The sequence below is a fragment of the Thunnus thynnus genome, chromosome 9 (genome assembly GCF_963924715.1).
Source record: "Thunnus thynnus chromosome 9, fThuThy2.1, whole genome shotgun sequence".
Classification (NCBI taxonomy): domain Eukaryota; kingdom Metazoa; phylum Chordata; class Actinopteri; order Scombriformes; family Scombridae; genus Thunnus; species Thunnus thynnus.
Genome location: NC_089525.1, coordinates 16,801,804 through 16,826,196, shown reverse-complemented (window position 1 = coordinate 16,826,196; position 24,393 = coordinate 16,801,804). Strand labels below are relative to the sequence as shown.

Genomic DNA, 24,393 nt, shown 5'->3' with positions numbered 1-24,393 from the left:
CTCGGACACATTCAAATTTTTTGAACAACAACCGCAGAAAAGAACGATGCAACTGAAAAGAGTCAAAAGAAAGCAACAGAAGGGTTTTTGCAGGCCAGAGAACACGATTTAAGTGACATTGAATGTGTGCGTACCTCAGGAGAGCGATCACAATCTCCAAAGGCATCAGCAAAGTCTGTTGGACTTTTCCTCAGAGTCTGGTCAGCAGGCAGAGTGTTGTCATTGTAAGATGTCACGAACTTAAAGTCACTGGTTCTGGACCCTGTTGTCAAGTAGGCGTCATAATTATAAGTGCTGCGTAAAGTTCCTGTGCCGTCAACATCTGCGTAATTAGGAGGGAGATAAGCGCTGGGGATGGCAACTGCTCCATCAAATAACAGTCTGGGCTTTCTCCTGCGACAAAACCTCACACCCAGGATGATGATGATAAAAGTCAGAAAAAAGGTGGAAACGGACACCAGCGCGATGATCAGATAAGAGGTCAATTTAGAATTCTTCTCATCATAAGAAATATCCTTCAGTTCTGGGACCTCAGCCAAGTTATCAGAAATAAGTAAATACATGGAACAGGTGGCAGACAGAGAGGGCTGTCCGTTATCTTTCACTGACACAATGAGGTTCTGTTTCATGCTGTCAGATTCAGAAATGTCCCGCTGTGTCCTGATCTCTCCGCTGTGGAGACCAATACTGAAAAGTCCCGGATCAGTGGATTTGACTATATGATAGGACAGCCAGGCGTTCTGTCCGGAGTCCGCGTCCACCGCTATCACTTTGGACACCAGAGAGCCTCCGTGTGCAGCTTTGGGGACCAGCTCGGTCATGAAGGAGTTGCCCTCCGGGGCGGGGTACAGTATCTGAGGAGAGTTGTCATTCACATCCGATATGAACACACTGACGGTCACGTTGCTGCTGAGCGGAGGAGAACCGTTGTCTCTGGCCATCACGTGCACTTTAAAACTCCTGAACTGTTCATAATCAAACGACCTCACAGCGTGGATCACCCCCGTGTCTCCGTTAACAGATACATAGGAGGACACCGGGGCTCCGTTCACCTCACCAGGTAACAGAGAATAAATCACTGTACCGTTTTGTCTCCAGTCGGGGTCTCGAGCACTAACGGAACATAGAGTGGAGCCAGGTTTGTTATTTTCAGTCACATACGCGCTGTAGGACTGTTCCTCAAACACAGGTGGGTTGTCGTTGATGTCTGCTACAGATAACTGAACAGTTTTAGAGGAGGACAGAGGTGGAGAGCCCTCATCAGTGGCAGTGATTGTAATGTTGTAATCAGACACTAGTTCACGGTCCAGTTGTCCTGTAGTCACCAGAGAATAGTAGTTTTTAATAGAAGGAACCAACTTAAAAGGGACGTTTTGTTGAATGAAGCAGCGGACCTGTCGGTTATTCTCAGAGTCTCTGTCCTGCACGTTAATGATGCCCACCTCTGTACCAGGTGACACATTCTCTGGTATGGGGTTGGTTAATGATTTCAGGTAAATAACTGGCGCGTTGTCATTTATATCCGTAACTTCAATAATTAATGTTGCATATGACGCCAATCCCAGACCATCTTTTGCGCTGATCTGCATTTCATATGACGATTCTTTTTCATAATCAATAGATCCAGCCACTTTGACCTCTCCTGTTTTAGGGTTTAGAGAGAAGATTTGGTTTTCATCTGAAACATGGTCAAATCCATAAATAACTTCACCATTCACTCCTTCGTCTGCATCAGTAGCACTCACTGTGATCACAACAGTATCGAGAGGAGAGTTTTCAGGCAGACTGGCTTTATAGACGGTCTGGCTAAACACTGGTACATTATCATTAGCATCCAGTACAGTGACGTGTATGACTACAGTGCCTGATCTCTGAGGAGAGCCACCATCAAATGCGGTAAGCAAGAGAGTCAACTCCTTTTTATCTTCTCTATCTAATTCTTTGTCTAAGACTAATTCACCATATTTTCGCCCACCGCCCTTTGTCTTAACATTTAATGAGAAGTGTTCATTCTGCTGGAGTGAGTACCCCTGAACAGCATTTTCTCCGATGTCTCCATCGTGAGCCTCATCCAGGAGAAAACGTGCACCTTTGTCTGCCATTTCATGAATTTCAATTTTAAGTGAATCCTCTTTAAACTGCGGTGAATTGTCATTGATATCTTGAACGCGGATGTTAATACGGTGCAGTTCTAAAGGATTTTCCAGAACAAGTTCTTGTTTTAAAACACACGATACCTTTTTCCCACAAAGCCCTTCTCTGTCAATCCTTTCTTGCACGATCAAGTCTCCGGTATTGAGATTAACTCCGCAGTACTTAACGTTGTTATCCTCCGTATCGATACGGGCCTTGCGAGCGGACAGTCTGCCCAAATCGAGTCCCAGATCTTTAGCGATATTTCCAATTACAGATCCACGTTTCATCTCCTCGGGAATAGAGTAGCTGACGTCTCCATAGACGGTGTGGAGGACAAGAAAAATACAAGCAAGACCGTAGTGCAGCGCAAACCTGCTGAAGCCCATTGTTACTGCGAGACAGAGTCACACATTCAAAACTCTTACTATGCAGGTCAAAATATATCACCGGTGTATCCGTGATTCCTTCTCATTAACAAAAATAGTCGTTGCAGTCACTCACGAAGCGTTTGTAGTCAGCTGCGGTACAATACCAGAATCAGGCTTCAAATTCGTTGTCAGAGAAGGGTGGAGAATGAACGTGTCTTCTCGTTTGCTGGTACACACTGACACCATGAGTATTTCTTTAGACATAACAAGACCATTTGTGATATTTTCTTTTTCATATGTTTAAAAGATAGACTCGAAGATATCATAGAATCGTATATATCACTGAATAAATAAATAAATTAAAATATCGTCATCATTTTTGGGTTACCTTAATCTATTGAGATCTTGTGATGGAAGAAAACCACCAGAAAATGTGGATGTCATCAAACTGTTGAAATTCTGTCTCGGAGAGAGTCTCGTGTTTACAAAAGATTACGGTGTCAAAATGTAGACACATTAGAGACGATGCCCACAGACAAAAAGAGAAACCTTTTCATTTTAGTTTTCTGCTCATGTTTCTTTTTTATCTCGAAACTGGACTTGCTGCATGAGAAAGATAAACGTATGTGCAAAAATCTCATGTCCCTTCTTAATGAAACGGTCGTCGTATTTTTCTTCCCTTTCCAGTCTTTATTTACATTCTCACCTTACTGGATTAAGTTTTGATCAAGTTAAACAGAGGACAATCATAGTGAATGTCTACATATAAACGTCGTGTGTTCACATCCTGTGAGAAAGTACTATTTACATTGTAATTTTGTAGATTTGAAGCCTTATGTAGAAATTTATTGAAGCATTTTAACTAGAGAAATTGAACCTACTGGACATCATTTTACTTTTATAGCCTGTAAATTAAATTGTTGTGTGCTTTTGAACATATTACAAACTTTGCTTCAAGTGAACACACTGCAATCAAATATAAATCAATCTTAAATAATCATAAACTTGTAATAAGTTTTGAAAGTCAGAGGTGAGGTCACACATCTCTCACATAATTATCTGAATAAATGCTTGAATTTTCCCTAATAGGCAACAAACATCAGTAAACTTTTTTTTTCACTTTTACGCACGAAATCAGACATCTCTAACAAAAGACTAATTAGATGCAGTTTATATATTGTGTGTGTTATTATTTCATGATATATTATTTAAATGAAGTTTGGCAAACTTCAAAGCAGGCTTACAATGATAACATCTGCCACTATTGAGTTATAAAGGTAAAAATGCATCAAATAAAACAATATCAAAGTTTCAGGATAAAACTACACTGTTTGTCTTGTATTTTAATGGATGCATTAATCTGCATACATGTTGTAACGTTTTAGGTTTTGTGATAGTACCATTTAATGCTGGATAACAAAGAATGGTATCAATCCAAGAAACGATTACATTGACACAAAATATCTTAGCAAACATATAAAAGCATATATATATATGAGTCATGAATTGATGTTTAAGAATAAAATAGCATAAAATTAAGGCAGAAGGCATTTTACATATATAAGTGCACTTTAGCAAAGCAACACTCCGCAAGCAAAACAGAAAAAAGAGGCTCCATTTGTTTACAAAGCTCTAAGACTGCATCCTATTATCCATTAATGATTAATAAACTATAAATAAGTATCAACCCAGAAGAGGCTCTTTCAGTGAAACCAGGTTGGAGGAAAATGTGAAATGACAACAGCCTAAAAGACGGAAGAAAATTACCTCTACTTGAGCACCAGAAGATTAAAAGAAATTCAGCACCAAGGACAGAGTAACAAAGAACGTAATTCTAAAAGTTTTCCTTCAACATAAAAAAGGACAAGTCATGCAACCACATAGAATCAGATGCGCTTAATGGGGAAAAAAAAAAAAGAAGTTGGCCTTAAAAATATGTAAAAGAAAAAGTAAAAAATCTAAAGAATTGACAGTGTACGCATATTAAACGAGATAACACGCCCATAGTGTATTGGTTTATGTGTGGGTGGAGTGGGGAGTCTGTAAACATTCTTCTTGCAAATCTTGATAGAATAAAGAAAACAAATGCAAAGGCTGTAGTTAAGGTAACCTTTAAAGTGAGATGTGATCTCCAAAAAACTGTATCGAGAAAAATTGAAATCTAAAGCTTTTAGGAGCCATCATGAATTGTTAGCAGCCCTCAAACCTATTAAAAGTGTTATTAATCACCGCCAGAGAAGATAATAATGCACTGAAAAGAGACAAAACAAAGCAGCAGAATTGCTTCTTCAGGACGTTGAACACGATTTGAGTGACATTAAATGTGTGCGTACCTCAGGAGAGCGATCACAATCTCCAAACACTTCAGCAAAGTCTGATGGACTTTTCCTCAGAGTCTGGTCAGCAGGCAGAGTGTTGTCATTGTAAGATGTCACAAACTTAAAGTCACTGGTTCTAGACCCTGTTGTCAAGTAGGCGTCATAATTATAAGTGCTGCGTAAAGTTCCTGTGCCGTCAACATCTGCGTAATTTGGAGGGAGATAAGCGCTGGGGATGGCAACTGCTCCATCAAACAACAGTCTGGGCTTTCTCCTGCGACAAAACCTCACACCCAGGATGATGATAATGAAGGTCAGAAAAAAGGTGGACACGGACACCAGCGCGATGATCAGATAAGAGGTCAGTTTGGAATTCTTCTCATCATAAGAAATATCCTTCAGTTCTGGGACCTCAGCCAAGTTATCAGAAATAAGTAGATACATGGAACAGGTGGCAGAGAGAGAGGGCTGTCCGTTATCTTTCACGGACACAATAAGGTTCTGTTTCATGCTGTCAGATTCAGAAATGTCCCGCTGTGTCCTGATCTCTCCGCTGTGGAGACCAATACTGAAAAGTCCCGGATCAGTGGATTTGACTATATGATAGGACAGCCAGGCGTTCTGTCCGGAGTCCGCGTCCACCGCTATCACTTTGGATACCAAAGAGCCTCCGTGTGCAGCTTTGGGGATCAGCTCGGTCATGAAGGAGTTGCCCTCCGGGGCGGGGTACAGTATCTGAGGAGAGTTGTCATTCACATCAGATATGAACACACTGACGGTCACGTTGCTGCTGAGCGGAGGAGAACCGTTGTCTCTGGCCATCACGTGCACTTTAAAACTCCTGAACTGTTCATAATCAAACGACCTCACAGCGTGGATCACCCCCGTGTCTCCGTTAACAGATACATAGGAGGACACCGGGGCACCGTTCACCTCACCAGGTAACAGAGAATAAATCACTGTACCGTTTTGTCTCCAGTCAGGGTCTCGAGCACTAACGGAACATAAAGTGGAGCCAGGTTTGTTATTTTCAGTCACATACGCGCTGTAGGACTGTTCCTCAAACACAGGTGGGTTGTCGTTGATGTCTGCTACAGATAACTGAACAGTTTTAGAGGAGGACAGAGGTGGAGAGCCCTCATCAGTGGCAGTGATTGTAATGTTGTAATCAGACACTAGTTCACGGTCCAGTTGTCCTGTAGTCACCAGAGAATAGTAGTTTTTAATAGAAGGAACCAACTTAAAAGGGACGTTTTGTTGAATGGAGCAGCGGACCTGTCGGTTATTCTCAGAGTCTCTGTCCTGTACATTAATGATGCCCACTTCTGTACCAGGTGACACATTCTCTGGTATGGGGTTGGTCAGTGATTTCAGGTAAATAACTGGCGCGTTGTCATTTATATCCGTAACTTCAATAATTAATGTTGCATATGACGCCAATCCCAGACTATCTTTTGCGCTGATCTGCATTTCATATGACGATTCTTTTTCATAATCAATAGATCCAGCCACTTTGACCTCTCCTGTTTTAGGGTTTAGAGAGAAGATTTGGTTTTCATCTGAAACATGGTCAAATCCATAAGTAACTTCACCAAACATTCCCTCATCTGCATCAGTAGCACTCACTGTGAGCACAATAGTATCGAGAGGAGAGTTTTCAGGCAGACTGGCTTTATAGACGGTCTGGCTAAACACTGGTACATTATCATTAGCATCCAGTACAGTGACGTGTATGACTACAGTGCCTGATCTCTGAGGAGAGCCACCATCAAATGCGGTAAGCAAGAGCGTCAACTCCTTTTTATCTTCTCTATCTAATTCTTTGTCTAAGACTAATTCACCATATTTTCGCCCACCGCCCTTTGTCTTAACATTTAATGAGAAATGTTCATTCTGCTGAAGTGAGTAACTCTGAACAGCATTTTCTCCGATGTCTCCATCGTGAGCCTCATCCAAGAGAAAACGTGAACCCTTAACGGCCGATTCATGAATTTCTATCTTAAGTGAATCCTCTTTAAACTGCGGTGAATTGTCATTGATGTCTTGAACGCGGATGTTAATACGGTGCAGTTCTAATGGATTTTCCAGTACAAGTTCTTGCTTTAAAACACACGATGCCTTTTTCCCACAAAGCCCTTCTCTGTCAATCCTTTCTTGTACAATCAAGTCTCCGGTATTGAGATTAACTCCGCAGTACTTAACGTTGTTATCCTCCGTATCGATACGGGCCTTGCGAGCGGACAGTCTGCCCAAATCGAGTCCCAGATCTTTAGCGATATTTCCAATTACAGATCCACGTTTCATCTCCTCGGGAATAGAGTAGCTGACGTCTCCATAGACGATGTGGAGAACAAGAAAAATACAAGCAAGGCCGTAGTGCAGCGCAAATATGCTGTATCCCATTGTTACTGCCAGACAGAGTCACACATTCAAAACTCTTACTAGGCAGGTCAAAATATATCACCGGTGTATCCGTGATTCCTTCTAATTAACAAAAATAGTCGTTGCAGTCACACACGAAGCGTTTGCAGTCAGCTGCGGTACAATACCAGAATCAGGCTTTAAATTCGTTGTCAGAGAAGGGTGGAGAATGAACGTGTCTTCTCGTTTGCTGGTACACACTGACACCATGAGTATTTCTTTAGACATAACAAGACCATGTGTGATTTCTCTTTCCTGTTTAAAAGATAAGCCTATTCAGTGACCCGTGTTTATTTAAATAAAAGGCATACGATTGCTTTCCTATTTTAGGGTTACTTTACCATGATTATTGGGCAGAGATGTAACACCACTGGCCTACTTTTGATTGAAAAAAGCAGCACAAACATGGATTCCTTTTAACTGTGTCTAAGAGGGGGGAAAAACGTGTTTTACATCAAATCTGGTGGATGAAATGTTTGAAAAAGCAAAGAAACTATACTCTGTACAAAGAAAAAAATGCAGAACTTTTTCATTTTAGATTCCTGTAAGTATTTCATTGTAAGTGAAACATACACACACAGCATGAAATTTGATGTCCAAAAGTTTGCTGTCCCTTCTTCTGCACTTTTCCTCCACATTCCCACCTTATTGATTAGATCAACTAAAACCTAGGAAAATGCCAATTGTACGTCCTTTTGCTCACGTCCTATGAGAAATCACTCTTTACTGTGTCATTTTGCGGATTTAAAGCATGTGGAAATGTACTACTGTATTTTAATTAGAAAGATTGACCCTATATCATCATTGGACCATTGTAGACTGTAAATTGAACTGTTATATACTTTCAAACATATCACAAACTGTTTTATACTTTAAGTCAACGTACTGCAATCAGTGACAGATCGATTCGGAATAATCATACTCCTGCAAAAATGTTGATAACTCAAAGGAAAGATCAGATGTATATTCCTACTTGTATGAATGCTTGAATCCCCCATGATGAGCAACAGAAATGATTATTAAACACTTGAACATCAGTAACAGGCCACTATTTCTTTTAGATACAGTTTTGTGCTATTATTATATGATATAGTATTTAACTGTGAAGTTTGGCAATCATTAAAACAGATCAACAGTTGTTGAAAAGGTCAAATAAATAAGTTTAGAATTTTGTTTATTAAGATATAGAAGTAAATATGCACGAAATAAAGCATTATTAAAGTTATAGGATAAAATTACTATTTCTGCAAGGTGCTTTGTAAAAACCTGACTGCAATGTCTTGCATTTGAATATATTTGCATTAGCTTGTATTGTACACTGCCACAGAATTATTTTCTACCAGACAGCAATAGTGAATGGTATGTAAAAAGGACATAAGCATATAAATACGAAATCAGATCAGGAAAAAAAATAGAAAAACCATATGTTATTTGTCAAAGGTATCAGTTATGTCAAAGACCACGGAGCATATTGACTTACAAGAGTCCATGTCATTTATTTTACATATTTGAGCCCATCCTAGAAAAGCAAGATTCCACCAGCAAAATATAACACAGCGACTCCATTTTCAATTTGCTCATACTGGTTTAACACCGTGTACCATTATCCATTAATGGTAATAAACTACGAATAAATATCACTGCAGAAGAGCCTCGTACAATGAAAGCAAATCGGAACGACATATCCATATGAAAAAATGAAAATAGAAAAAAGCCTACACATTGAGAGAAAGACTGTTGTTGCAAATCTAGTGAAATAAAATTCACCAAAGGAGATGAAAAATGACAAAAGCCTAAAAAGACACGAGGCAATTATCTGTAAAAATGCTCAGAACAATAGACGGAGTTCAGCACCAAGGACAGAGTAACAAGGAAAGCATTAGAAACGTTTTTCCTCACTAGAACATTAAAATAAGAAACCATGCAACCACATAGAGACTGATCAATATCTTTACGAACATATAATACTCTAAGGCTACTGGTGTACATACACGTGTATGTGTGTGTGTGTGTGTGTGTGTGTGTGGATTGTTAAGCGCATTTCTAAAAAAAAGTTGCGGTGAGAGCTGTCCGGCATCAGTGCCAGAGTCTTGATTACGAAAAAATAAATGTAAAGGCTGACATATTTAAAGAGTGACTTATGACGTGAGATTTGATCTAAAAATTGTAATAAAATGAAGTCCAAACTACAACATGATTTCTTGACAACTCTTAGACCCATTCAAATGTTTCAGTAACCACCATAGAAAAGGACGATGCAACTGAAAATACTCACAACAAAACACCAGAATGGCTTTTAAAGGCCACTCAACACGAGTTGAGTGACATTAAATGTGTGCGTACCTCAGGAGAGCGATCACAATCACCAAAGGCATCAGAAAAGTCTGATGGACTTTTCCTCAGAGTCTGGTCAGCAGGCAAAGTGTTGTCATTGTAAGATGTCACGAACTTAAAATCACTGGTTCTGGATCCTGTTGTCAAGTAGGCGTCATAATTATAAGTGCTGCGTAAAGTTCCTGTGCCGTCAACATCTGCGTAATTAGGAGGGAGATAAGCGCTGGGGATGGCAACTGCTCCATCAAACAACAGTCTGGGCTTTCTCCTGCGACAAAACCTCACACCCAGGATGATGATAATGAAGGTCAGAAAAAAGGTGGACACGGACACCAGCGCGATGATCAGATAAGAGGTCAGTTTGGAATTCTTCTCATCATAAGAAATATCCTTCAGTTCTGGGACCTCAGCCAAGTTATCAGAAATAAGTAGATACATGGAACAGGTGGCAGAGAGAGAGGGCTGTCCGTTATCTTTCACGGACACAATAAGGTTCTGTTTCATGCTGTCAGATTCAGAAATGTCCCGCTGTGTCCTGATCTCTCCGCTGTGGAGACCAATACTGAAAAGTCCCGGATCAGTGGATTTGACTATATGATAGGACAGCCAGGCGTTCTGTCCGGAGTCCGCGTCCACCGCTATCACTTTGGACACCAGAGAGCCTCCGTGTGCAGCTTTGGGGATCAGCTCGGTCATGAAGGAGTTGCCCTCCGGGGCAGGATACAGTATCTGAGGAGAGTTGTCATTCACATCCGATATGAACACACTGACGGTCACGTTGCTGCTAAGCGGAGGAGAACCGTTGTCTCTGGCCATCACGTGCACTTTAAAACTCCTGAACTGTTCATAATCAAACGACCTCACAGCGTGGATCACCCCCGTGTCTCCGTTAACAGATACATAGGAGGACACCGGGGCTCCGTTAACCTCACCGGGTAACAGAGAATAAATCACTGTACCGTTTTGTCTCCAGTCGGGGTCTCGAGCAGTAACGGAACATAAAGTGGAGCCAGGTTTGTTATTTTCAGTCACATATGCGCTGTAGGACTGATCCTCAAACACAGGTGGGTTGTCGTTGATGTCTGCTACAGATAATTGAACAGTTTTAGAGGAGGACAGAGGTGGAGAGCCTTCGTCACTGGCGGTGATTGTAATGTTGTAATCAGACAGTAGTTCACGGTCCAGTTGTCCTGTAGTCACCAGAGAATAGTAGTTTTTAATAGAAGGAACCAACTTAAAAGGGACGTTTTGTTGAATGGAGCAGCGGACCTGTCGGTTATTCTCAGAGTCTCTGTCTTGTACGTTAATGATGCCCACCTCTGTACCAGGTGACACATTCTCCTGTATGGGATTAGTTAATGATTTCAGATGTATGACTGGCGCGTTGTCATTCATATCCGTAATTTCAATGATTAATGTTGCATATGAAACTAATCCCAGACCGTCTTTTGCGCTAATCTGCATTTCATATGATGACACTTTTTCATAATCAATAGCACCAGCTACTCTCACCTCCCCCGTTTTAGAGTGTAATGAAAATGCATTGCTATCCTCACCTGAAACATGATCAAATCCATAGGTAATTTCGCTATTTAAACCTTCATCTGCATCAGTAGCACTCACTGTGATCACAACAGTATCGAGAGGAGAGTTTTCAGGCAGACTGGCTTTATAGACGGTCTGGCTAAACACTGGTACATTATCATTAGCATCCAGTACAGTGACGTGTATGACTACGGTGCCTGATCTCTGAGGAGAGCCACCATCGAATGCGGTAAGCAAGAGCATCAACTCCTTTTTATCTTCTCTATCTAATTCTTTGTCTAAGACTAACTCGCAGTATTTTCGTCCGCCGGATTTCGTGTTAACATTTAGTTTAAAATGATCATTCTGCTGAAGTGAGTAGCTCTGAACAGAATTTTCTCCGATGTCTCCATCGTGTGCCTCTCCAAGAAGAAAGCGTGCACCCTTGACGGCCGATTCCTGAATTTCTATCTTAAGTGAATCCTCTTTAAACTGCGGTGAATTGTCATTGATATCTTGGACGCGGATGTTAATACGGTGCAGTTCTAATGGATTTTCCAGAACAAGTTCTTGTTTTAAAACACACGATGCTTTTTTCCCACAAAGCCCTTCTCTGTCAATCCTTTCTTGTACAATCAAGTCTCCGGTATTGAGATTAACTCCGCAGTACTTAACGTTGTTATCCTCCGTATCGATACGGGCCTTGCGAGCGGACAGTCTGCCCAAATCGAGTCCCAGATCCTTAGCGATATTTCCAATTACAGATCCACGTTTCATCTCCTCGGGAATAGAGTAGCTGACGTCTCCATAGACGGGGCGGACGACAAGAAAAATACAAGCAAGGCCGTAATGCAGCGCAAACCTCCTGAATCCCATTGTTACTGCGAGACAGAGTCACACATTCAAAACTCTTCCTAAGCAGGTCAAAATATATCACCAGTGTATTCGATATTTCTTCTTATCAACAAAATTAGTCGTTGCAGTCACACATGAAGCGTTTGTAGTCAGCTGCGGTACAATACCAGAATCAGGCTTTAAATTCGTTGTCAGAGAAGGGTGGAGAATGAACGTGTCTTCTCGTTTGCTGGTACACACTGACACCATGAGTATTTCTGAAGACATAGCAAGGCGTTCCATATTTTTTTTTTTTTTTAAAGATAGGCAAATTCAGTGGTCTGTATTTACACACACACACACACACACACACACACACACACACACACACACATATATACATATATATAGGGAAAACAAAACAAAACATTGCTATTTTATGGGTACAATACAATTACAATTGAAACGAGCTATAGCATCGACTAATTTGTTATTGGAAAAAAAAGCCACAAAAACGTAAATTTGTTTTAACTGTGTCTCTGAAAAAACCCCATTTCACATCAACTTTGGTCTGTGAAGATTATATAACTCGACATAGTATATAACTACACTATGTCCGATGAAAGAATTAGAAACACTTTAATTTCTGCGCTTTCTTCACATTTCCACCTCACTAATAGAATGAAGTAAAAGACAGGGAAATGTTACCTTATTTTGTACAAAAGCAGTTTCTACTTTGTACATTTGCAGATGTAAAGCACGGGGCATCATATCTTTTGTATACTGGAGCCCACCTAAGAAAAGCAAGACTCCTCTAACAAAACAGAACAAACAAACAGAGCGGCTCCGTTTTCAGTTTGTTCATACTGCTCTGATGTCGCTTCCCATTATTCGTTAATAGTAATAAAACTCGAGTGAGTATCAATGCTGAAGAAGCTCTAACAATGAAACCAGATCACAGCAACGACATATTGATATGAAAACATCAAAACAGATAAAATCTAAGTATCTTGACAAAGGCTGAATTTTTGCAAATCTACTAAAAAAAAAAAATCAAAGGAGAAGAAAGACAACACCCTCAATACATGGGGAAATTATCTCTAAAAATGCATCAGAATATCAAATGGAGTTCAGCACCAAGGACAGAGTAACAAGGATCGTAGTGGAAAAGTCTTGCCTCAATACAGCATTACATTAAGCAAAAATGTGATCAGATATAGACTGAAGAACTTAAAGACAACAAAGAAAACAATTGGTATCAAAAAAGTCTAAAAAGGAAAAAGGTGCAAAGAATTGACCGTGTTGGTGTGGGTCTAGGTGCGTCAGTGCATGCATACACGATAAGAGTGTGTGTGTGTGTGTGTTTGGTGAATGGCTGGGATGTGTGAGGATTGTTACCAGCTTCGGTAAAAGTTGCTGTGAGAGCTGTTCGGCGTAATTATGCGAATCTTGATTAAGAAAAAGTAAACAAATGCCGTGGCTGTCATATTTAAAGGCTAACTTTTAAGGTTTGATCTAAAAGAAATGCATCAACAACAACTGAGGTCTAGAGTCTTTGGGAATCATAATGAATGCTTAAAAACTCTTAGACACATTCACGTTTTTTTAAATAACCCCCACAGAAAAGGACAATGGAACTGAAAAGAGTGAAAACAAAACTCGAGAATGACTTTTACAAGACACTGAACACGAGTTGAGAGGTATGAAATGTATGCGTACCTCAGGAGAGCGATCACAATCTCCAAAAGCATCAGCAAAGTCTGATGGACTTTTTCTCAGAGTCTGGTCAGCAGGCAGAGTGTTATCATTGTAAGATGTCACGAACTTAAAGTCACTGGTTCTAGATCCTGTTGTCAAGTAGGCGTCATAATTATAAGTGCTGCGTAAAGTTCCTGAGCCGTCAACATCTGCGTAATTAGGAGGGAGATAAGCGCTGGGGATGGCAACTGCTCCATCAAACAACAGTCTGGGCTTTCTCCTTCGACAAAACCTCACACCCAGGATGATGATGATAAAAGTCAGAAAAAAGGTGGAAACGGACACCAGCGCGATGATCAGATAAGAGGTCAATTTAGAATTCTTCTCATCATAAGAAATATCCTTCAGTTCTGGGACCTCAGCCAAGTTATCAGAAATAAGTAAATACATGGAACAGGTGGCAGAGAGAGAGGGCTGTCCGTTATCGCTCACTGACACAACGAGGTTCTGTTTCATACTGTCAGATTCAGAAATGTCCCGCTGTGTCCTGATCTCTCCGCTGTGGACACCAATACTGAAAAGTCCCGGATCAGTGGATTTGACTATATAATAGGACAGCCAGGCGTTCTGTCCGGAGTCCGCGTCCACCGCTATCACTTTGGACACCAGAGAGCCTCCGTGTGCAGCTTTGGGGACCAGCTCGGTCATGAAGGAGTTGCCCTCCGGGGCGGGGTACAGTATCTGAGGAGAGTTGTCATTCACATCCGATATGAACACACTGACGGTCACGTTGCTGCTGAGCGGAGGAGAACCGTTGTCTCTGGCCATCATGTGGACTTTAAAACTCCTGAACTGTTCATAATCAAACGACCTCACAGCGTGAATCACCCCCGTATCTCCGTTAACAGATACATAGGAGGACACCGGGGCTCCGTTAACCTCACTAGGTAACAGAGAATAAATCACTGTACCGTTTTGTCTCCAGTCGGGGTCTCGAGCAGTAACGGAACATAAAGTGGAGCCAGGTTTGTTATTTTCAGTCACATATGCGCTGTAGGACTGTTCCTCAAATACAGGTGGGTTGTCGTTGATGTCTGCTACAGATAACTGAACAGTTTTAGAGGAGGACAGAGGTGGAGAGCCCTCGTCAGTGGCAGTGATTGTAATGTTGTAATCAGATACTAGTTCACGGTCCAGTTGTCCTGTAGTCACCAGAGAATAGTAGTTTTTAATAGAAGGAACCAACTTAAGAGGAGCATTTTGCTGAATGGAGCAGCGGACCTGTCGGTTATTCTCAGAGTCCCTGTCCTGCACGTTAATGATGCCCACCTCTGTACCAGGTGACACATTCTCTGGTATGGGGTTGGTGAGTGATTTCAGATGTATAACTGGCGCGTTGTCATTCATATCAGTAATTTCAATAATTAATGTTGCATATGACGCCAATCCCAGACCATCTTTTGCGCTGATCTGCATTTCGTATGATGATTCTTTTTCATAATCAATAGATCCAGCCACTTTGACCTCTCCTGTTTTAGGGTTTAGAGAGAAGATTTGGTTTTCATCTGAAACATGGTCAAATCCATAAATAACTTCACCATTCACTCCTTCGTCTGCATCAGTAGCACTCACTGTGATCACAACAGTATCGAGAGGAGAGTTTTCAGGCAGACTGGCTTTAAAGACGGTCTGGCTAAACACTGGTACATTATCATTAGCATCCAGTACAGTGACGTGTATGACTACAGTGCCTGATCTCTGAGGAGAGCCACCATCAAATGCGGTAAGCAAGAGCGTCAACTCCTTTTTATCTTCTCTATCTAATTCTTTGTCTAAGATTAATTCACCATATTTTCGCCCACCGCCCTTTGTCTTTACATTTAATAAGAAATGATCATTCTGCTGAAGTGAGTAGCCCTGAACAGCATTTTCTCCGATGTCTCCATCATGAGCCTCATCCAAGGGAAAACGTGAACCCTTGACGGCCGATTCCCGTATTTCAAATCTAAGTGAATCCTCTTTAAACTGCGGTGAATTGTCATTGATATCTTGAACGCGGATGTTAATACGGTGCAGTTCTAATGGATTTTCCAGAACAAGTTCTTGTTTTAAAACACACGATACCTTTTTTCCACAAAGCCCTTCTCTGTCAATCCTTTCTTGTACAATCAAGTCTCCGGTATTGAGATTAACTCCGCAGTACTTAACGTTGTTATCCTCCGTATCGATACGGGCCTTGCGAGCGGACAGTCTGCCCAAATCGAGTCCCAGATCTTTAGCGATATTTCCAATTACAGATCCACGTTTTATCTCCTCGGGAATAGAGTAGCTGACGTCTCCATAGACGGGGTGGACGACAAGAAAAATACAAGCAAGGCCGTAATGCAGCGCAAACCTCCTGAATCCCATTGTTACTGCGAGACAGAGTCACACATTCAAAACTCTTCCTAAGCAGGTCAAAATATATCACCAGTGTATTCGATATTTCTTCTTATCAACAAAAATAGTCGTTGCAGTCACACATGAAGCGTTTGTAGTCAGCTGCGGTACAATACCAGAATCAGGCTTTAAATTCGTTGTCAGAGAAGGGTGGAGAATGAACGTGTCTTCTCGTTTGCTGGTACACACTGACACCATGAGTATTTCTTTAGACATAACAAGACCATTTGTGATTTATTTTTTTATTTTTTAAAGATAGGCAAATTCACAAAAACATGAATTTGTTTTAACTATGTCTCGGGAAACCCCCCATTTCACAACCACGTTGGTATGTGAATAATATGAAAAAGCACAGTAAGTATATTATGTCCGAAGAAAAAGGGGTGAAAACTTTTTAGATTTCATTGTAGATGTTTCATTTTAACTCAGAACTACACATGCTGCATGAGAACTGATGTCCAAAAATCTGCTTTTCCTTCTTGATGAAATGGTTGTCGTACTTTTCCTCCCTTTCTTCACATTTCCACCTTACTGATAGAATGAAGTAAAACACAGGGAAATGTTACCTTATTTTGCACACTTCCTGTGAGAACGCAATTTTACTTTGTAAATTTACAGATTTAAAGCACGCGGCATCAACTATTTCTCATATTAGAGCACACCTAAGAAAAGCTAGACTCCTCAAAACAGAACAAGTTAACAGCGGCTCCATTTTAAATTTGTTCATACTGCTGTAATGCCGAGTCCCACAATCCGTTAACATTAATAAACTTCGAATGAGTATCAAACCTGAAGAGGCTCTAACAATGAAGCCAGATCGTCAAAATCATCAAATCATGAAATATCTAAACATTTTGGCAAAGGTTGTATTTGTACAAATCTCCTGAAACAAATTTCAAAGGAGAACAAAGACAACAGCCTAGAATACATGGGGGGATTACTTCTAAAAATGCATCAGAAAATCAGAGTTCAGCACCAAGGACAGAGTAACAAGGATCAGCAACAAGAACAGAGTAACAAGGATCGTATTGGAAAAGTTTTGACTCGTTACAACATTCAAATGAGCAACTATGTGATCACATAGAGACTGATGAACTTAGAGACAAGAAAAACAACAATTGGTCTAAAAGAAGTCTAAAAAGGTGCAAAGAATTGACAGTACTGGTGTGTGTCTGGGTGCATGCATACGGGATGCGTGGGTGTGTGTGTGTGTGTGTGTGTGTGTGTGTGTGAGGATTGTTATGAGCCTCTGTAAGTTGCTGTAAAAGCTGTTCGGTCTCATTATGCGAGTCTTGTTTAGGACACAGTAAACAAATGCAAGGGGAGGATTGATCTAAGAACAAACTAAGATCAAGAAAAGCTGACGTCTAGAGTCTTTAGGAACCACCATGAATGCCTGAACAGCTCTCGAACATATTCAATTTTTTGAATAACAACCGCAGAAAAGAACAATGCAACTGAAAAGAGTCAAAACGGAGACGGAGAACACGAGTTGACTGAAAATAAATGTGTGCGTACCTCAGGAGAGCGATCACTATCTCCAAAAGCATCAGCAAAGTCTGATGGACTTTTCCTCAGAGTCTGGTCAGCAGGCAAAGTGTTGTCATTGTAAGATGTCACGAACTTAAAGTCACTGGTTCTGGATCCTGTTGTCAAGTAGGCGTCATAATTGTAAGTGCTGCGTAAAGTTCCTGTGCCGTCAACATCTGCGTAATTAGGAGGGAGATACGCGCTGGGGATGGCAACTGCTCCATCAAACAACAGTCTGGGCTTTCTCCTGCGACAAAACCTCACACCCAGGATGATGATAATGAAGGTCAAAAAAAATGTGGACACAGACACCAGCGCGATGATCAGATAAGAGGTCAGTTTGGAATTCTTCTCATCATAAGAAATATCCTTCAGTTCTGGGACCTCAGCCAAGTTATCAGAAATAAGTAAATACATGGAACAGGTGGCAGACAGAGAGGGTTGTCCGTTATCTTTCACTGACACAATAAGGTTCTGTTTCATGCTGTCAGATTCAGAAATTTCCCGCTGTGTCCTGATCTCTCCGCTGTGGAGACCAATACTGAAAAGTCCCGGATCAGTGGATTTGACTATATGATAGGACAGCCAGGCGTTCTGTCCGGAGTCCGCGTCCACCGCTATCACTTTGGACACCAGAGAGCCTCCGTGCGCAGCTTTGGGGACCAGCTCGGTCATGAAGGAGTTGCTCTCCGGGGCAGGGTACAGAATCTGGGGAGAGTTGTCATTCACATCAGATATGAACACACTGAGGGTCACGTTGCTGCTGAGCGGAGGAGAACCGTTGTCTCTAGCCATCACGTGCACTTTAAAACTCCTGAACTGTTCATAATCAAACGACCTCACAGCGTGGATCACCCCCGTGTCTCCGTTAACAGATACATAGGAGGACACCGTGGCTCCGTTCACCTCACCAGGTAACAGAGAATAAATCACTGTACCGTTTTGTCTCCAGTCGGGGTCTCGAGCAGTAACGGAACATAGAGTAGAGCCAGGTTTGTTATTTTCAGTCACATATGCGCTGTAGGACTGTTCCTCAAATACAGGTGGGTTGTCGTTGATGTCTGCTACAGATAACTGAACAGTTTTAGAGGAGGACAGAGGTGGAGAGCCCTCGTCTGTGGCAGTGATTGTAATGTTGTAATCAGACACTAGTTCACGGTCCAGTTGTCCTGTAGTCACCAGAGAATAGTAGTTTTTAATAGAAGGAACCAACTTAAAAGGGGCATTATGCTGAATGGAGCAGCGGACCTGTCGGTTATTCTCAGAGTCCCTGTCCTGCACGTTAATGATGCCCACCTCTGTACCAGGTGACACATTCTCAGGTATGGAATTGGTGAGTGATTTTAGATATATTACAGGGGCGTTATCATTCACATCAGTGATATCAATAATTACTTTTGCCTCTGAAGAGAGGCCATAACCATCTTTGGCCTCAACAAACACTTCATATTTCCGTCCCTCTTCATAATCTATGTCACCTATCACAATAATTTCTCCTGTTTTCTGATCTAATGAAAAAAGATTTTGAGATTTATCGGAGAATCTGCTAAATTCATATGTCACCTCTCCATTGACACCTTCGTCTGCGTCTGATGCACTTACGGTGATAATTGGGGTTTTCAAAGATGAGTTTTCCGGTAACGTAGCTGTATATACAGCCTGAGTGAAAACTGGGGCGTTATCATTAGCATCAAGCACAATGACGTGTATGACTACAGTCCCGGATCTCTGAGGAGAGCCACCATCTACAGCCGTAAGCAATAATTTCATTTCCTGCTGCTCCTCTCGGTCTAACTCCTTATCTAAAACCAGCTCACCATATTTTCTACCAGCACTTGTTGTCTGAATACTGAACACAAAATTGTCGTTTTGTTGCAAAATGTAGCTTTCAACAGAATTCTTGCCTATATCTGCATCGTGTGCTGCATTAATGCGATATCTGGCTCCCTTGTCAGCTGACTCTCTAATTTCTAGCTTCACCATATCTTTGGGGAAAATTGGTGAATTATCGTTTACGTCTTGCACCTGCAGGGACAACCGATGTAACTCCAAGGGATTCTCCAAAAGCAAGTCGAATTTAAGAACACATGAAGGCTTTTCTCCACAATGCTCCTCTCTGTCTATTCGTTCTTCAACGAATAAATCCCCGCTTCGAAGGTTAATCCCGCAATACTGTCTGTCGTTTCCTTCCATGTCAACACGAGCTTTGCGAGCAGACAGTCTGCCCACCTCCAGTCCGAGATCCTTGGCTATATTTCCAATAACAGATCCGCGTTTCAGCTCCTCCTGTACAGAGTAGCTCAGGTCTCCGTGTGCGTTATGCACCACAACAAAGAAAAAGACAAAGCCAAAGCTTTGAAGAACGCGCCTCCGGTGAATCATCCTCAGACAGTATTACACAAATTAAAACACGGTAGTTTCAAACATGAGAAATACGTTATTCGATTATTACATATATGTTCCTCCAAGCATTTGTCTTCTGTGTGAAAGGATATAGTGAACGCAGGGGTGGTCGTATCCAGTAATGGGTGGTGTGCAAAATAGGCTGAACATTTAACTCCTTAGCTGGTCTATAGTGACACCGTGAGTGTAAATCAAGTATAACAGTTTTACTGAAGTGATGCAATTTTTTTAAGAAATTAACACGTCGTTTGATTTTAAGGCTTGAATAAAAACGATTTTAATAAGGTAATCAAAGTGTCACGAGGAGCTTCTATGTCTTTTTGTTCATTTCTCTAAGTGATATATGTGTTCTGTCTCATGAGGCTTCATAAAAGAGATCGCGTCTCCTCCTAAAGCAATCTACCTAAAGTATTTCATAACACAACGTTCCCCAAATATTAAACGATGTTTGACCACAGATCATGTCCTTCTGAGTTCCATGCCCAATACTCCAGGTTCGCTGAGAAACTAATATCATGTCTTCTCTCGCGCGCTCTCTTTCTCAGCATAAAGGACATTCCATACATTCCATTATTTTTGTTGAAACATGAAAATCTCTACCTCCAGCTTCCTTAAAAGACTACTTGAATTGCTTAACACTATCTGATTAAACACCACTGATGTATCCAAAAACAACACGAATACAGATATGCCAAATAGATGCTAGAGAGTATGCACTTTATGCTGCGACGGTGGAAAGAATACGCTTCTGACAAACTTTTCGGTGGGATTTAAAACAAAGGCTTGCAACGATTCTTCTGGCAAATTAGACAAAAGTTGATAACTGTAAATTTAAGGTCATTCGTACATAAGATATAATTACAGACATGAAAGTTTACTCGCTGACCAGAAACATTTCACTTATTTCACCGACGTGATTTCACTCCTCCCTGTTTTTTTCCTCACAGTAAAATGTAGCTGCAATACAGAGTTCAAATGTGACTCTAAACGTGGACATAGACCTCTCAGGTTAAATTGACAAAGTTGTTATGAAAACTATAGTCTAAATAATTTCAAAAGGAAGAAGAAAAGACAGGTAAGTTGCTCTTGAAAATGCATCACAAAAGCATCAGCGAGGTTCAGCACCAAGGACAGAGACACAAAGAACAAGATGTAGCTCTACTCGAGAGGCAACGCCGAGACCCCAATTCAGTGTTAAGAGTAATGGTATTTTCAGAAAAAAGATAAGAGTAACAACATGAACAGCCTCTACTCGAATGACCACAGAATTGGAAATATCAATATGCTACGTTGGAAAACTCTAAGCGATTGAAAAATAGCAAATAAAACATTACTATTTAACATACTCCACAATGCATAGTCACGTCTGCTTTAGAAACAAATTAATGCAATTACTATACAGTGGACCACTCCATTTATAATTAAAATAATTTACACAAGATAGCTTGACAAATACAGCCATCAAAAGTCTGAATCAATTCATGTGTTACACTGTGTAAATAAATTAAAATAAAGAAAACAGACAAGAAAGGGAAGTGCAAATTGTAACCGAAAGGGTATTCGCTGAATCCTTAATGTACAAGTACATCCAACGATATGTGGCACCTGGTCCTACCTCAGGAGAGCGATCACAATCCCCAAACACCTCAGCAAAGTCTGATGGACTTTTCCTCAGAGTCTGGTCAGCAGGCAGAGTGTTGTCATTGTAAGATGTCACGAACTTAAAGTCACTGGTTCTCGATCCTGTTGTCAAGTAGGCGTCATAATTATAAGTGCTGCGTAAAGTTCCTGTGCCGTCAACATCTGCGTAATTAGGAGGGAGATAAGCGCTGGGGATGGCAACTGCTCCATCAAACAACAGTCTGGGCTTCCTCCTGCGACAAAACCTCACACCCAGGATGATGATGATGAATGTCAGAAAAAAGGTGGACACGGACACCAGCGCGATGATCAGATAAGAGGTCAGTTTGGAATTCTTCTCATCATAAGAAATATCCTTCAGTTCTGGGACCTCAGCCAAGTTATCAGAAATAAGTAAATACATGGAACAGGTGGCAGAGAGAGAGGGCTGTCCGTTATCTTTCACTGACACAATGAGGTTCTGTTTCATGCTGTCAGATTCAGAAATATCCCGCTGTGTCCTGATCTCTCCGCTGTGGAGACCAATACTGAAGAGTCCCGGATCAGTAGATTTGACTATATGATAGGACAGCCAGGCGTTCTGTCCGGAGTCCGCGTCCACCGCTATCACTTTGGACACCAGAGAGCCTCCGTGTGCAGCTTTGGGGACCAGCTCGGTCATGAAGGAGTTGCCCTCCGGGGCGGGGTACAGTATCTGAGGAGAGTTGTCATTCACATCCGATATGAACACACTGACGGTCACGTTGCTGCTAAGCGGAGGAGAACCGTTGTCTCTGGCCATCACGTGCACTTTAAAACTCCTGAACTGTTCATAATCAAACGACCTCACGGCGTGGATCACCCCCGTGTCTCCGTTAACAGATAGATACGAGGACGCCGGGGTACCGTTCACCTCACCAGGCAACAGAGAATAAATCACTGTACCGTTTTGTCTCCAGTCGGGGTCTCGAGCAGTAACGGAACATAACGTGGAGCCAGGTTTGTTATTTTCAGTCGCATATGCGCTGTAGGACTGTTCCTCAAACACAGGTGGGTTGTCGTTGATGTCTGCTACAGATAACTGAACAGTTTTAGAGGAGGACAGAGGTGGAGAGCCTTCGTCACTGGCGGTGATTGTAATGTTGTAATCAGATACTAGTTCACGGTCCAGTTGTCCTGTAGTCACCAGAGAATAGTAGTTTTTAATAGAAGGAACCAACTTAAAAGGGACGTTTTGCTGAATGGAGCAGCGGACCTGTCGGTTATTCTCAGAGTCTCTGTCCTGCACATTAATGATGCCCACCTCTGTACCAGGTGACACATTCTCAGGTATAGGGTTGGTCAATGATTTCAGGTGTATAACTGGGGCGTTGTCATTTATGTCAGTAACTTCAATAATTAATGTTGCATATGAAACCAATCCCAGACCATCTTTTGCGCTAATCTGCATTTCATAGGATGACATTTTCTCATAATCAATAGCACCAGCTACTCTCACCTCTCCCGTTTTAGCGTCCAAAGAAAACACGTTATTTTCATCTGAAACATGGTCAAATCCATAGGTAATTTCGCTATTTAAGCCTTCGTCTGCATCAGTAGCACTCACTGTGATCACAACAGTATCGAGAGGAGAGTTTTCAGGTAGACTGACTTTATAGACGGTCTGGCTAAACACTGGTACATTATCATTAGCATCCAGTACAGTGACGTGTATGACTACAGTGCCTGATCTCTGAGGAGAGCCACCATCAAATGCGGTAAGCAAAAGCGTCGACTCCTTTTTATCTTCTCTGTCTAATTCTTTATCCAAGACTAATTCACAGTACTTACGTCCACCAGATTTCGTGTTAACATTTAATTTAAAATTATCATTCTGCTGAAGTGAGTAGCTCTGAACAGCATTTTCTCCGATGTCTCCATCGTGTGCCTCTCCAAGAAGAAAGCGTTCACCCTTGTCCGCGGATTCCCGGATCTCTAATTTTAGCGAATCCTCTTTAAACTGCGGTGAATTATCATTGATGTCTTGAACGCGAATGTTAATACGGTGCAGCTCTAATGGATTCTCCAGTACAAGTTCCTGTTTTAGAACACATGATGCCTTTTTCCCACAAAGCCCTTCTCTGTCAATCCTTTCTTGTACAATCAAGTCTCCGGTATTGAGATTAACTCCGCAGTACTTAACGTTGTTATCCTCCGTATCGATACGGGCCTTGCGAGCAGACAGTCTGCTCAAATCAACTCCCAGATCTTTAGCGATATTTCCGATTATAGACCCACGTTTCATCTCCTCCGGTATGGAGTAGCTCACGTCTCCGTTGATGGGGTGGAGGACAAGAAAAAGCAAAGCAAAGCCGTAGCAGGGGAGCGAAAATCGGTCTTGTCCCATTATTACAACAAGAAAACAAAAACACCAAGATTTGAGTTTAAACGAAATACATCAACGATCTACTCGTGATTTCCTCGAATATTCAGAAGTCCTTACACCGCAGTCATATTACCAAGCAGTTTTGGCCAGTGCTGCAATATTCCTCAATCTGGCTTTTTTAATTTGTCGACATAAAAGGGTGGGAAGTGATCGTGAATTCTCGTTTGTTAGTGCACACTGACACCTTGAGTACGTTTTGAGATATAACAATGACATACAGGATTTTGTTTAAACCAATATAAATAAGAAACATTTACACAGTACATTATACAACCTAAAACAAAAGGTAATACTACAGTTTTTAGATTACCTTACAATGACTACAAACCAATATATTGGCTAA

The 24,393-nt window shown here is 41.4% G+C and overlaps 4 protein-coding genes across 31 annotated transcripts in view; all 4 read right to left on the bottom strand.

The window, feature by feature from the left end:
• Nucleotides 1–24,393, bottom strand: part of LOC137189417 (protocadherin gamma-C5-like) — a 316,496-nt gene that overhangs the window by 226,162 nt on the left and 65,941 nt on the right. The window contains exon 1 of one of the 28 annotated variants that reach the window (XM_067599244.1): nucleotides 21,621–24,130. The exons of 22 other annotated variants lie outside the window; for them this stretch is intronic. In XM_067599244.1, the coding sequence (XP_067455345.1) occupies nucleotides 21,621–24,011 (2,391 nt within the window). In that variant the 5' untranslated portion in view covers nucleotides 24,012–24,130. Of the gene's footprint in view, nucleotides 1–134; nucleotides 2,660–4,837; nucleotides 7,378–21,620; nucleotides 24,131–24,393 lie in introns of those variants that run through there. 5 more of the 28 variants (XM_067599266.1, XM_067599248.1, XM_067599270.1 and 2 more) reach the window with 5 other exon arrangements.
• LOC137188825 (protocadherin beta-15-like) lies at nucleotides 9,551–12,509 on the bottom strand. Its single transcript, XM_067598404.1, has one exon. It carries the CDS (start codon nucleotides 11,975–11,977, stop codon nucleotides 9,551–9,553), a length of 2,427 nt encoding a protein of 808 aa, XP_067454505.1. The 5' UTR covers nucleotides 11,978–12,509.
• LOC137188824 (protocadherin beta-15-like) lies at nucleotides 13,439–16,592 on the bottom strand. Its single transcript, XM_067598403.1, has 2 exons — nucleotides 13,655–16,592; nucleotides 13,439–13,450 (listed from the first exon to the last, which is right to left on the bottom strand). Exons 1-2 carry the CDS (start codon nucleotides 16,040–16,042, stop codon nucleotides 13,439–13,441), a joined length of 2,400 nt encoding a protein of 799 aa, XP_067454504.1. The 5' UTR covers nucleotides 16,043–16,592.
• LOC137189426 (protocadherin gamma-A12-like) lies at nucleotides 17,521–20,059 on the bottom strand. The gene has a single exon (XM_067599285.1). It carries the CDS (start codon nucleotides 19,982–19,984, stop codon nucleotides 17,540–17,542), a length of 2,445 nt encoding a protein of 814 aa, XP_067455386.1. The 5' UTR covers nucleotides 19,985–20,059; the 3' UTR covers nucleotides 17,521–17,539.